The 14,803-nt window shown below is 37.6% G+C and overlaps 1 protein-coding gene across 1 annotated transcript in view; it reads right to left on the bottom strand.

The window, feature by feature from the left end:
* KCNH8 (potassium voltage-gated channel subfamily H member 8) overlaps positions 1-14,803 on the bottom strand; it is a 367,898-nt gene that overhangs the window by 191,557 nt on the left and 161,538 nt on the right. The window contains exon 3 of the mRNA XM_025448969.3: positions 13,424-13,555. Within this exon, the coding sequence (XP_025304754.1) occupies positions 13,424-13,555 (132 nt within the window). The remainder of the gene's footprint in view (positions 1-13,423; positions 13,556-14,803) is intronic.

Here is a 14,803-nt window from a genome sequence, read left to right on the forward strand (position 1 = left end):
TGGCTTGCTTGTGACTATCACCTTCTTCTATTCTCCTATTCACTATGGCCTTGGTAGACAGAGTTCAGTAATTGATTATAGCAGCCTTCCCCTGTGAGACAAGATGCCACCTCAACAGGCTTTTCAACATAAAATCTAGGTAGCTATTTCCAGCCAAAAGACATTAGATTATACAGTAACTCTTATTTGCCAACTTTGTCTAGATCATCTGATTCATTCGATTTTTTTTCTCACCACTTTCATTTATTATACTCACAAATTAATAGCTTCTCTTTTGATTCTAACAATGATGTGTGATTGCACAAGGGTGATAGTCACTATGAAAAGACACCAGCAAAAATGCATTTCTTAGTGTACATAATGGATATAACTCCAATCCACAAATCTAGCAATGACTGCACAGAGTAAAATGGCCAGCCAGCAGTACTTCTGCAGATATTGATTAGCATTCTTGGCTTTCAGGTTCTCCTGTTATCCCAAGGCTGCCAATGAGCTCATGTAATTGAGCAGAATATTTTGTCAAGCCTTTGAGAAACTCCTTTCATTCACCATGTTCCTGTTCTCTGGTTATGTGAGAATTTTTGGATACCCTCTAGTCCTTTCCTACTCACTGGTAGCCAGCATTTTCCCAGGAACTTTGCAGTTAGACTAGAATCATTGAAAATCAGTTTTCCAGGGTACAATACCCTCAGCAGATATTTGGGCTTATCTGAAGTTCTATTCGTGCACAGAAGGTAATGACAGAATATTATTAGGAATAATTTCATTTTAACTTTAATTTAGCCAACCTCCCTTTTAACACAAAGCTAGACTACTTACTCAAAAAGTCATGATCCAATGGTATGGTTTGGTTTTCTGTCCTTAGGTTGTAATGTATATAAATAAGTTGTTAAATAATTTGTTAACTTGTAATTTCATTAATCTATCATTCAGGTTTTGCTGAAATTCTATTGAAGGTGAAATACAGCTGGAGTCCCATTTGGGCTCCATCATTTAATGACTGCTCTCAGCTCATACTATGGCACCTTAAACATGTAAGAGAGTAAATACTGGAGAAATCAACCCAAATCATGATACTTAGCCACTCTGATGGTTACTTCTTAACACTGTGCTTCAATGGGACTCAGGGCTCTATCATATTCCCTCCTTCTCTGTTGGGTTTTACAGCTTCCTTCAGATGTTCCTGAGTACATTTCTTAGTGATCACATTACCCTAAACCACTTTCTTGAGAGATGAGCCCTCACAGATGTGTCTCTCATATTGTGCTATAATGTGTGGGCTTTCATATTCCATCTAGTAGGCATATTTTACCCATCTTTTCACTAAGGTTGTATAAATAAATTAAAAATTTTGTATCAGATATATCTGGAATATCCCATTTCTCCTTTTCATACAAGGATCATTGATTTTCTTCATTAGTCATTAGAAGTTGTTATTTTCCTTTTCAATAGTTTTACTATCTCTGCCTGTTCTGCTACTTTATTTTACCTTGCTACGTAAGACTTCCCATATGCTTAAAAATCCCCCATTTACCCCCTAAGTCTCAGCTTATTGCTGGAGTTTCCCTAGCTCAAAAACTCCCTTTAATAAATAAATTAAAAAAAATCATTCTAAACTGATTCTAAATCGCCACAAGACTCTTCATCTCTTAATGGCACTCAGTTCAGTCTTTCATGTGCCCACCCCTAATCTCCATTCTGGTTAAATTCACTCAAAAGTGAATCAGATGTAGCTCCGCCTTCACACAGCTCAGAGTCTAGAAGGGGAAAAGGAACACAATAAAGAAACAAACGCACACACCAATGAGCTCATAAGCACCATTTATAACTTCCAAAGTTTCTTCTCAATATAATCAGTCATTTTAGCAGCTTTCTAGCTAATAAATATTCATCTCACCTCCCATCTTGCATCAACATTAATATGAATGTTTGCTATGAAATGCTAATACTTAGGCAAAAAATTTGATTCTCCACATTGAGTCTGTACATATTTTTCTCAAGAACTGAAAGATGTATTTTTAAAGTAGATTAAATAAAATTGAGTTACCATATAATTTCAAGAAATTGAAGCAATTAGATGAACATTTCAGTAGACATTTATCTAGTGAAACTTCTATGTTCTCTCCGAGCCACATCATTCCCCACAAAATGTGTCAAATAAACACATTCAAAGCCTCATGGAATTTGGGGGAAGCCTGTTTGTAGAGACGAACAGGATTGCTCAGTGGGGCTCTCAGATCTTCTGTCTGCAAACAAGCTAGCTGGGATGGACAGTTGACTTTTATTGACGTGAGAGGCAGAAACTAAACTCAAACCCCCTTTAACTGGGGACCCAGGCCCTCCCTTCAGTGTTTCCCAGCACTTACCTGAAAGGCTGACACCTAAGCTCTTGGCACTTAACAGTCTGTTTTTCTCACACTGGCAAAGCCATCACCACACTAACCCATATAAAAAGAAATGCAAAAAGGGTAACCACTCCTACACCACCACCCTCTGCAGCACAAACCCATGTCCTGCCTGACCTAGGTATGCTTCTCCATAGGATGCTGATCCCAGAGACACAGGACCTCATAGATCTGTCCATGGTTCCAGACTGTACCATATCATTCATGACAGTTGCATAACAGCTATAATCCCTGAATTAGGAACACTCTCTAATACCAACCTCCAGGTGAATTCTGTTGGATACAGAGAATATCACTAAGAATGCATATAACCAACCAGAGGTCCAGTTATATGGCTTTTTAAAATTCTCAGCCTGAATTTTTTTTTTAATTTTATTTATTTATTCATGAGAGAGATAGAGATAGAGAGAGAGAGAGGCAGAGACACAGGCAGAGGGAGAAGAGGGCTCCATGCAGGGAGCCCGATGCGGGACTCGATCCCGGGTCTCCAGGATCAGGCCCTGGGCTGAAGGCAGTGCTAAACCCTCAGCCTGAATTTATTAATCTTCTTAATACTCATTTGTCTAGTGTTTCAATTAGTTGGGCATTTAATTGCAAAATGTTTTAAATGTTACATTCACCCCCCAAAATGGTCAAAATCATGTCTCCATTCATGAAGTAATAAAACTATAAATACCTTTTATAAAAATTAGAATAATAAGGTATTAGGTTCATAAAGATTTGTCCAAGGATGACAAGTTCCAAGAAAAAATTCAGTCCACAGATATGTTTAAATTGGTTGCAGAATATTTTAAGTTTTTCCTTATTTTATTTTATTTATTTTTCATTTTTTTAAGTTTTTCTTTAAAATGGAAAGACTGTGAAGCAAAACATGTACATTATGCCTCAGTTTCCACCACAGTTTATCACAGGATTTCACTCATCTTATTATCCCATGGTCCCTAAAGGCAACTTAGTTTATAAATTTTGGCTTTCACTATTTGTCTTTGGAAGACTATTTTAAAAATGAAGATAGTGAAAATGTACAGAAAACCCAAAGGATTTTTTCTTTTAATATAGATAATATAGATGAGATGAAGATTCTTCAATCACCTTAAGCATCTGCCTGGGCTGTTCATTTCATATTTCATCACATATTTGACAAAGAGTTGGTATAGATTTCCTGGAGGCAGAAATAGATGTCCTCACAAAAAAGTATCAACTTTTACAATAGTTCTCCCATTAGACAACTGCTCTCTATTAAGATATCTGCATATGTTTCTTCCACTTTGTAAACAAAAGAAAGTGATGGGAACAGTATTAGAATGTTCCATACTGAAAATTAAAATATTCCATGTATACAAAAAAATCATCTCAAATGTAATTAATATCTGATCAGTGGCTTAATGATTTGGAGAATATTTGTGTGTGTGTGTGTGTGTGTGTGTGTGTGTGTGTGTGTATATACAGGCAGAATATATAATGACTTCAGTTACCTTAAAAATATTGACCAAATTGAGATTCCCAGAAACTGAAAGATAATCAGAAAAATCAACAAGAACAGGAAATTGACCAATAGCAAAGATTCTATTTGAAGTGAAATGGCCATTCAACACCAGCAGTAAGAACACGTTTTGAGAGGGAACGGACTCAGGTAAATACATGTCAAATGGTCTTTGATTTAAATCAGGCACAAAAGAGCCAAACAATATATTCATCAGAATGTACACCTGAGACATGCAGTTTTGATAGTTACGATCTGATTTTGAAGAAGCAAGAATGCTATGTTGTTTTCTCTCCCTGAATAATAAAACTTGCTAAATTGGACGTCATTTATACATTTATGTATTCATCCATCCATCCATCCCTTAGTATTTCTTGAGAACTTACTGAGTGTAAGTGATACCCACAGTGTTCCCTGATGTAACCTAAATTTTAATGGAGGATAGAATTATTACAGTAGAAATTAGTTTTGATGAAGTTCGTTTCAGATGGCAGTAAATGCTATGAGGACAATGAACATGCTGATGTAAGGGATGGCTGGAGGTGGGCTCCTTCAGACAGGGTGGTCACAGAAGCCCCTTCTAAGAAATGTGTATGGCCAAAGTCTTCTCAAATTCGGAGGCACAGGTAAATCATCTGAGGATCTTACTAAAATGCAGATTCTTTTTTTTTTTTTAAAGATTTTATTTATTCATTCATAGAGACAGAGAGAGAGAGAGAGGAGGCAGAGACACAGGCAGAGGGAGAAGCAGGCTCCACACAGGGAGCCCGACGTGGGACTCGATCCCGTGTCTCCAGGATCAGGCCCCAGACTGCAGACGGCGCTAAACCGCTGTGCCACCAGGGCTGCCCTAAAATGCAGATTCTTATTCAGAGGGTGATAAGGGCCTGCCTCGTGTGTCAGGTCCTTGGATCTCACATTGAACAGTAAGGACTCTAAATAAGAAATAAGAATGGTAAAAAGAATTGGGGCAGGAGCTTTCTGTTTTGATGACAATCACACGTGGGGTTTGGAGAAGGGACTGCAACAAGCCCAGACTTCTGTCCACCTCATTTCCAAATTTCTATAATTTGTTTCATAGGAGGCCCTAGGGCATGATGGAAAGAGAGCTGCTCTGAGACCAGGCAGTCCTGGGGCTTGAGTCCTGTCTCCATCTTCTCATGGTACCGAGGTTTTGGACAGTTCACTTGCTTTCACTTTGTTTTTTTAAGTTTCACTCTTCTCCATTCTAGCAGAATCTGTGGATAATCTGTCTGACTTATAGAAAATCATCAGTAAATGATAGACACTCTAGATTGGCTGACCTAACCTGACTTCCAAGTCCTTCTTCTCTTGGCTATTTCTACTCTAAATGTGTGAAAACCTTATAAATAGACTGGAAAACTTTGATTTCCTACCTTTCTTCCAGCTAGAGAAGGCCATGTGAAAGAGTTATGGTCATTGACAACTTGATGGAAATTCCCGGACACTCCTTCCGCCCACAAAAGCAAAGCCTCAAAAGGAGAAGCCTTTGCCCTCTGTCTTTCACTATCCTTTCTGTCTCAACAGAAATGAGTTCTAAAGGTGCAACAGGCATCTTAGAACCATGAAATGACAAGAATGAGAATAAGGTGCAAGCTGGCTCAGTAGGAAGAGCACGCAACTCTTGATCTCAGGGTGGTGAGTTTAAGCCCCATGCTGGGTGTAGGTTACTTTAAAAAAAAAAAAAAACTTAAAAATGAAAAGAATGAGAATGACAAGCAGCACACATGAAGACAGCAGAGCAGAAAGGCAAAAAAGAACCTGAGTGCCTACCAGTATTGCTGTAACCATTCTAAACATGGGCTGCTCAGCTCCAGACACTTTGCAATATGAGAAAATAAAGCCCATACTGGTTAAGCTTATGCTGTTAGGTTTTCAGGTTCTTGCAACTGCTATTGATATCTAATTGTATAGTGCAGCTATTCATTTTTATTTCTTCTGAAGTCACTTAGTAAGAGGAAAAGGTGGGTGCAATGTTAAACTTTCATCAGTGTAGTTAATACTGACAACCTGCTGCTATCTGCCAAAAGTGAGGCTACCAGGAAAGCCATTGCATTTGAATACTGGTTTGTATCACTGCTGAAGATAATATGAGGCGCCTCACACATCAACCCCTAAATTCTCAAGACAATCTGAAGTGCTCACTTTTTTAGAAATTATAATTAAAAGTCTCCAGGTCTGGGTTAACTGGTGATGTCGTTGTTACATAATGCATAGCTTGGTGTCAACCAGCATTTCAAACCAAAACTGGGGCGTCCTACAAGAAATAAACAAAAAATAATTGCCTCGGGCCCTGTGCCTGAAACAATAAGGCACAAATTATGTGCGCAACTGGTTTGAATGGAAAACCAGATCAGTTATAATGAATGAACTGCTGTGAAATGAAGTTTGGAAAACAGACAAATAGAACTGACTATAGAGGAAAAGATCTTTCTTTCTCTTTCTTTTCTTTCTTTCTTTCTTTCTTTCTTTCTTTCTTTCTTCTTTCTTCTTTCTTTCTTTCTTTCTTTCTTCTTTTCTTCTTTCTTCTTTTTTATTTTTTAAATATTTTATTTATTTATTAATGAGAGAGACACAGACAGAGAGGCAGAGACATAGGCAGAGGGAGAAGCAGGCTCCTCGCAGGGAGCCCGATGTGGGACTCGACCCCGGATCCTGGGATCAGGCTCTGAGCCAAAGGCAGACAGTCAACCACTGAGCCACCCAGGCGTCCTGAGGAAAGGAACTTTAAAAAAAAACTGAACATTGTCTTGTAGGGGAAAGTCCTTTAATAAAATGAATTAATCAGCAAGTATGTCCTCTTTATCTATTATGTGCAGGCACTTCAGAAATTCAAAGACAATGGAGGAGTATGCCAAGTTTAAGGTCCTCTTCACAGTTTGAGAAAGACAAGCCAGATGAATGAAGCCAGCAGAAAACACAGAGCTGTCCAAGGGAAGGACTCCCACCCTGAGCTCAGGTGGTTCAGGCAAACTGACCACAACGAAAAGAAGTAGGATTCCCCTGGTGACTAGGAGTGACAAACGTGGTTAGATTGAGGGCAAATCTGAGAAATGGGTGTGTAGAAAAATGAGGATGAATTGTATTAGTTAAGTGTGAATAAACCAGCTTGGTTTGTCCAGAGACTTCAAGAAGGTCAACATGAGGAGGACCTGGGATCTGGTCTTGCATGGCAGGGGCGGGGCTCCCCACAGGGAAGCCTACCTTTCCCTCTGCCTATGTCTCTGCCTCTCTGTGTCTCTCACAAATAAATAAATAAAATCTTTAAAAGAAAAAAAGAAGGTTAACATGAATGGTTGTTAGAAAGTGGGTTGCAGGGGTGATGAGAATGTAAGACCTGCTTTCATAAAAGCACATCTGTTGAGAGTCAAAAGGGGAGGTGCTGCCCCCTTGCTTCCTGGTCACACAGCCTTTCATCTGTGCGTGCACACCCCTCATGTCTCCCTATGTCTAAATCTACTCTTCTTATGAGGACACCAGTCAGACAGGATTAGGGCCCACCATAATGGCTTCATTTCATCTTAATTACCTCTTTAAAGGCCCTATCTCCAAATGCCGTCACATGCAGAGGTAGTGAATTTAAGGCTGTTCAACATAGGATTTGGGAAGCACACAAATCAGCCCCTAATTGTCCCCAGGCCAGAAACTTGGAGTCAGTCTTCTGCCTTCATCTCCTGTCAAGTCCTACTTCTAACTGTGAACTCTAGCTCCACATCTTCTACACTCCACACCATCTATATCTAAAATGTTAACTGGAATTTAAATAAAAACTTGAAGAAAAAATAAAGAATGATGTAATACAATATTTAAGACTTAAGCTCTGCCTACTTACATAGAGATAAACTTCAGCTTCCTGACTTTCATAATCTGCTTCCAAAAAATGTCAACTATTTGCTAGTTCAGCTCCTGAAATTAATATCCCTCTGTTGGGTGCATCAAACTCCACTCGTCTTTCAAGATTTGCTTAAATATTATTTTCCCTATGAAGTTCTTGGCTCTGCTCCAATTCTTGTTGGCCCCACCCTATCTTTTTCCCTTTTCTGGAAAGGATTTACCAGTTCTGCCTCTCTACTATCATTGACTACACTGTATCACAAATACTGGATCGGTGTCCTTCATAAGATCACAAGCTCTTAGGAGAGAAAAAAAGAACCCCAAGAAAATAATGTACACTCTGGACTTTGATTTGGTTATACAAATGTAAATCTTAGTTATATTAAGATTTTTTTTTTACTCTGTCAACTTTATCAACTATTATTGCACTTAAATTCATTGGTAAATGGAAATAAGAATAATACCTAATTCACACAGTTATAATGAGAAATAAATGAAGTTTCTGTTAGTATGAGGCAGAGACTCAATAACAGCTAGCTATTAAAATAATACAGAGAGAATATAACAATGACCACAACTATCTTTTACTGAGCGTATTCCATATTTTCTGTCCTATATGATTTGCATATATTATTTCTTATAAACCTCAATAAAATTGATTCATATATTGGGACTCACAAAATGGGACCCAGTGCCCTGATATCTAAACCTATGCTAGGCTGCACTTAGGGGAAATACCTGTCAAGGAATCCTAATATACACCAAGCACTATCCTCCAAATCAGCTTTAGCTAGCTTACCTTATCCTAAAATATAGGACCTTGCTAGCCTCATAAAGAAATCCCCTATCTCCTAGCCAATCCCATTGTTTCCATGTTGCCCCTACTACGTCCCTAGAAAACTCATTCTTGTCCAAAATCCGAGTGACCCACTGCTCGTGACACACTGTATACTCCCAATCCATGGAGTGTTTTCCCTTGAATAAAGGGCATCAAATCCATTTCTAAATTCCATGATTTTTGTCATTTGACAATCTAAAACAAATGTAGACACGTACAATTACCCCATTTTATAGATGAGAAAATTCAGTCTCTGAGATGATAAGCAGCTAGTTAGTCTAAGATCTAATACCCAACATGTGGTGGAACCAGGATTTCAGGTAAGTATAGATGATCCAAAGCATCTTCATTTTGACATCCCCTAACAATACAAATCTGAAGGCAGAGTGGATACTCAATAAGTATTTGTTGAATTACTTACTCCACTATTAATCCACTTTTAAGTTGTATTAAAACATTTCTTACTGATAGTAAAAGAGGTGAACAGAGTCTCACCTTATTGTAATGCTGGAAATGGATATAGAAGTTAGTGGTTTACACACTATTTTTAGAATGGAAGTAAAATACATGTCCAAAATAAGGAGGGTATTAGGTAGTAAAAATCACCAGATTTCTGCTGAAGTCCTCCATACCCTCCCTCTCTTCTCCGTCCCTCTCTTCTACTTCTCCCCACCAAAAACACACACCCCCAGATCACCTACCCAACACACATCTCAGAGAGCTACCGGGTACACCTACAGTACTTTGTATTTTATGCTAATCTCTGATTGATGCTGTTCCTTGTATCTCATACCTTGCAAGCCTTTTCTATAAAATATGTTTTTCTTCATTTCAAATAAAACCCCAAGGGGGATCCCTGGGTAGCTCAGTGGTTTAGTGCCTGCCTTTGGTCCAGGGCATGATCCTGGAGTCCTGGGATCAGATCCCACATCAGGCTCCCTTGCATGGAGCCTGCTTCTCCCTCTACCTGTGTCTCTGCCTCTCTTTCTCTCTCTAGGTCTCTCATGAATAAATAAATAAAAAAAAATCTTTAAGAAAACCTCAAGCAATATAGATATTAATGATGAAAGTATTTTTTAAAAATAGAAGTGCACAAGTTATACCTCTTAAAGTCCATAATTGAGCCTTGGTAAAAATTAATTTAATTAACACAAATCTTATTTCTACAACCCAGTGAACTTCAGTGATACATTTGTATGAGGTGCAATACCAGGTCAATCAGGCTCACTTAGAGTTTTCTAGTGCTATGAAACAATATTGCTCCAGTTACACAGTGACATTTTAATGATTTTCAAACACTTATCCTGAAGTTCTAAAAATATCATACGCTAAGATGTGCCTTTCCTGCAAGACATGCCATCAATTGGTGAATTTTAATGTATTTTTCTCTATTAATGGCAGGTTAAAAATAAAGAAAAGAAATATATATCTATTATTTAAGATCATTTTATAACCATATTGGCTTTATAATATTGGTGGGACATTTATAATAAGGTAGTAACAGAAGAAAATGTTCTTAAGTGCTCAGTACATGTTGGAAATAATACATAATCTCATATAAAGTAATAATCATTTGAGGAAAAAGTTATAAAACTATAAAAATTTAGGGACTGTTGTCAAATATTTCAAAATTCCTAAGTCATACTTTGCATTATATAGTTAATGTTAAAAATGTTTTGTTGATATTTTTTGCTTTAAACTTTGCAAGTGATAGAACATGATCGTACACGTTCCCTAAACAAACTGGACTATTACTGAGCATAGTTGAACATATTTATTTAAATATAAACGTAAAACTCATTTTTAAGATAGAACTTTGAATTAGGGGCAGCGGTTTAGCACCGCCTTCAGTCCAGGGCCTGATCCTGGAGACCCGAGATCAAGTCCCACATCAGGCTCCTTGCATGGAACTTGCTTCTCCCTCTGCCTGTGTCTCTCTCTCTGCCTCATTCTATCTCTCAGGAATAAATAAATAAAATATTACAAAAAAAAGAACTTTGAATTAGTAAAATTGTCACTGGTTCCAGAGTATCCAAATTTATGCCCTCCACCCCCAAATGGCAAGTGCGGTCTTTCATGCGCAAGCAGTTCTGTTAGTGTGAAACATGTGGCCTCTCTCTGCTCCTTTACTCAATTCTTCCCAGGGAAAGAAGAGGAACTTAATTGGATCGCATTTGGAAGGACGGTATTAAGGCACAGCTGCCTTGGGGAACACCTGATCTGCTCTGGTCCTTGAGCTTGAATTTATAATTTGGGGAGATCTGCCTTGCCTCATTACAGCTTGACCAAGGGTAACTCTGCCTAAATCCAGAGCTGAGAAAGGGGAAGCTCACTTGCTGTAGATGATACATGTCAGATGCTCTGTTATCAGTATTATCAGAAAGAAAGGTGATATGCTGGTCTCCCATCTGCTTTATTCTTATTCCCTTGTGAGCTGGTCCAGCGCTTGGGTGGAGAAAAGGAGCGTTTTCATTGAGCTCTTTCAAACCCCAAGTGAGTAAGTATAGTTTGCTCCTTTTATCAATTTCAGTCTTCCAGGACAGGAATTTCTCCCTATCTGCAGAGCAGACATGACAGACCTAAGACAAAGGTGATGAGTTAAATTTTATAAAACCATGACACATGATCCTCATGTTTAAAGCAAGTCAGATTAATTAAATCAAAGGAAGCAAAGGAAGCAAAAAAAAAAAAAAAAGTAGTAGTCATATATTTTTTAGTTTTATATTTCTATCTACACATATATGGGTGTACATAATATACACACATATTCAATATATGAATAATGATTTTATTTAAATATTCTTTACTGTGGCATAATAAATATAAATATATATATAAACATATATACATATATATAAATGTGTGTATATATAAACATGTATATAAATGTCTTTCTCTCCTGTTCCTGGCAAACAACTCTATTAAGTTTTTGGAATCTCTGAGATGAGGAGTGTCTTTTATACACTGATGAATGATTAGTGGCTGGGGTTCCCTAGATAGCTTCAGTGATGAATGATTAGTAGCTGGGGGTCCCTGGCAAGATTAGGGAGTTGGAACTTTCACCCCATGCCTAACCTTCTGGGAGAGGAGAGGGGCTGGAGACTGAGTTAATCACCAATGGCCAATGATGTAATCAATTATGCTTACATAATAAAACTTCTGTAAGAATTCCTGCAGCAGGCTTGAGGGCTTCTGAACTGGTGAACACACTGAGGTCCTGGGAGTGTGGCTCACCCACAGGGACCATGGCAGCTTCAGATTCCCCCTCTCCATGCCTTGCCCTATGCATTTTTTCCATTTTGCTATTTCTGAGTTGTATCCTTTGTAATAATATAAGAAAAGTGTTACCCTGAGTGCTGGGAGCTATTCTAACAAATTACCGTATTCGCAGAGGGGAATGTGGGGTAGCAGAGCCTCCAACTTTAAAGCCAAGTAGGACAGAAGTGTACAGGTACCCTGGGCTCCCAATATTTGTGACTAGCATCTGAATTGAGGGCAGTCTTGTGGGAATGAACCCATAAACCTGTGGAGTCTGACACTAACTCTGAGTAGTGTCAGAGCTGAATTACATGATAGGACCCCCAGCTGGTGTCCATAAAGTTGGAGAACTGGTTCTTGGTATGGAGAAAATCCACACATTTAGTGTCAACAAGTGCTGTGAGCAAATACAATTCATACTCACCTTCCATATTCCTATAATACCAAAAACAAAAACAAACAAAACTAAAAACAAAACTGCACATTGACTCCCACATTTTCTTTTCTCTCACTGGACAGGTGTTACACTTGCTGTAATATCCACGTAACTTTCATTGTAAGACTGTTCTTTCCTTTTGTATGTAAAATATGCCTAACCATTTAGTCATGCAAACACACAGGAAAAGGGTTGTGTATTTGCAAACATTTTAAATGATGGAAGTGGGGGTGGGAGTACCATGATAGTTCTCTCTTTTGGGTTGTCATTTCAAGAGACATTCTATATTTAAAACACTAACATATATGTTTTAAAAGAACCGGAGTAAGAGTTCATTCTTAAAAAGACATAGTTGTTGAATGCCAAATAGCTTGTTCTCATAAAGAATTTACTACATAGGACATCCCTGAAATGACGATTGCTTTTTCTCTGGTCACCCCAAAGTATCTAATCCTACTCCTGTTTAAGTGAAACAAAACTGACATTTTTTCAGCATCAATTTTTGTCAGTTTGCATGAATTGCAAGAAATTTCATAATAAGTATAAACAGAAGGAAAAGTATAACTAAAAGGAAAGCAACATAGAGCCTTAGACTCCTTTAAAGAACATTAAAAGCTTATTTATACCTTAAAACAAATCATTATACTGTTCTGTATGATGAGATACAGATACACATTTGTTTCCGACAGTCCACTCTAGCAACCATTAAACTTGATTCTTAATTTTGCACGTGAAATTTTCACTTCTAGGTTTTGAGCTACTTCACTTTAGATGAAACTGACAGATAATACTTTTAATCACATCATTTTAAGTTCACTTATTGCTCTTGACTCATTTTCTTCCCTAATAAAACAAGTTGGTGTGATGCTTTATATTCTAGTAAACTATTTTCCATTCTCATTCTATTTGCATAGGAATATGAACTTCTGGTTCCTGTCAAATGAGTCTTTATTACTCAGACAAGAATGTAAATTCATGTAATGTCTCTGTGATTTTGGAATAGGCACCAAATACTGACTGCTAACAGTTCTGAATATTTATCAGTTGCTGTTATTAAAAAGGCAATTTTTTTTTCCTCCCAGAGTTTTTGAGTAAACAATTTCAAAATGTTGCTCCATCTGTCAATGTTTTCTGAAAACAGTACCAACCTTCTTTTTTATCTTCTGGAGTAATCTTCACTTTTGTATCTGTTATATCTTTGAATGAGGCCAGAAAAAGTACCACATCTCCTTTCTCATTCTTTATAGGAACAATATCCAATAGGCACCAAAATGGAGACCCTGCAACAGTAATAAAAATACAAATCAACCACTGCCTCGTGTTTTTCTTATGAAAACCTCAATCATTACTGGTGCAGTTAATAAAGTCCTTACTGTTTTCTTCTATCCCACACCTCCCCTCCAAAATCTTAAAAATGTCAGTTTTCAGATTCCATAAATGACTAGCCCATATGCATATCTCTTCAATCCCAAATGAAATGCTTTCTTTGAAAATAAGGCTGTATTTTAAACAAAAACACTTGTCTGTGCTGAGATATTTCTGCTTATGTAATTCAAACTGTATTTCTTTTTTGAACTTGTTGATGTTGAAGCATTCCACTTTATGAAACATTGCCCCTTTCCACCCCCAGCACGAATGGGTTGCTAAATAAAGACCTTTGTTTGGTAGGAGTTTGCTGGAGGTTTATTTAGTCGATTTAAAAATCAATGATTGCCCACCAGAATGGCTAACGTAAAAAAGATGGAAAATACCAAGTTTTGGGGGAAATGCAGTTACTTGAACTCTCCTACATGCCAGCTGGTTGCAAATTAGTACATATACTTTAAAAATTGTATGGCAGTATTAAGATACATTCTCACAATACAACATTAGGCAGCACTGTGAATGAACATTATGCAATAATCAACAATCAGATGGATGAATATCACTAACATAATATTGAGCAAAAGTAGCCAGTCACAAATGAGTAGAATACATTTACATTAAGTACAAAACAGTCAAAACTCACCTACAGTGTTAAAAGTCAGGTTGGTAGTTTAGGAGATTGTGATTTGAAGGGGAAACAGGTTGGGGGAGTTCTAGGATGCTGGTCAAGTTTTGCTTTATGATTTTTATGTTATTTACATAGGAGTGTTCAGTTTTTGAAAACCTATCAAACTCTACACTTATGCATGTCTATTTTTCTACTTTAAGAACATATTTTAGGGGCGCCTGGGTAACTCAGTCAGTTAAGCATATGCTTTCATGGGTCATGTTCCCAGGGTGCTGGGATAGAGCCCCACATCAGGCTCCCTGCTTAGGTTCCTGCTTCTCCCTCTGCCTCTGCCTGCTGTTCCCCCTGCTTATGCTCTCTGTCAAATAAATAAATAAAATCTTTTAAAAAAATGAACATATTTTAAAAAGAGGTAATCAAGTACAATTCTATTTTTTGCACAAAAGAACCCTGAGAAATATCATTAGTAGCTTTAGGTTCAAACCCAAGGCTCATATTTTAAAATGTTTTTATGTATATTAAGATATACATTTTC

The sequence above is a fragment of the Canis lupus genome, chromosome 23, assembly GCF_003254725.2.
Source record: "Canis lupus dingo isolate Sandy chromosome 23, ASM325472v2, whole genome shotgun sequence".
Lineage (NCBI taxonomy): Eukaryota > Metazoa > Chordata > Mammalia > Carnivora > Canidae > Canis > Canis lupus.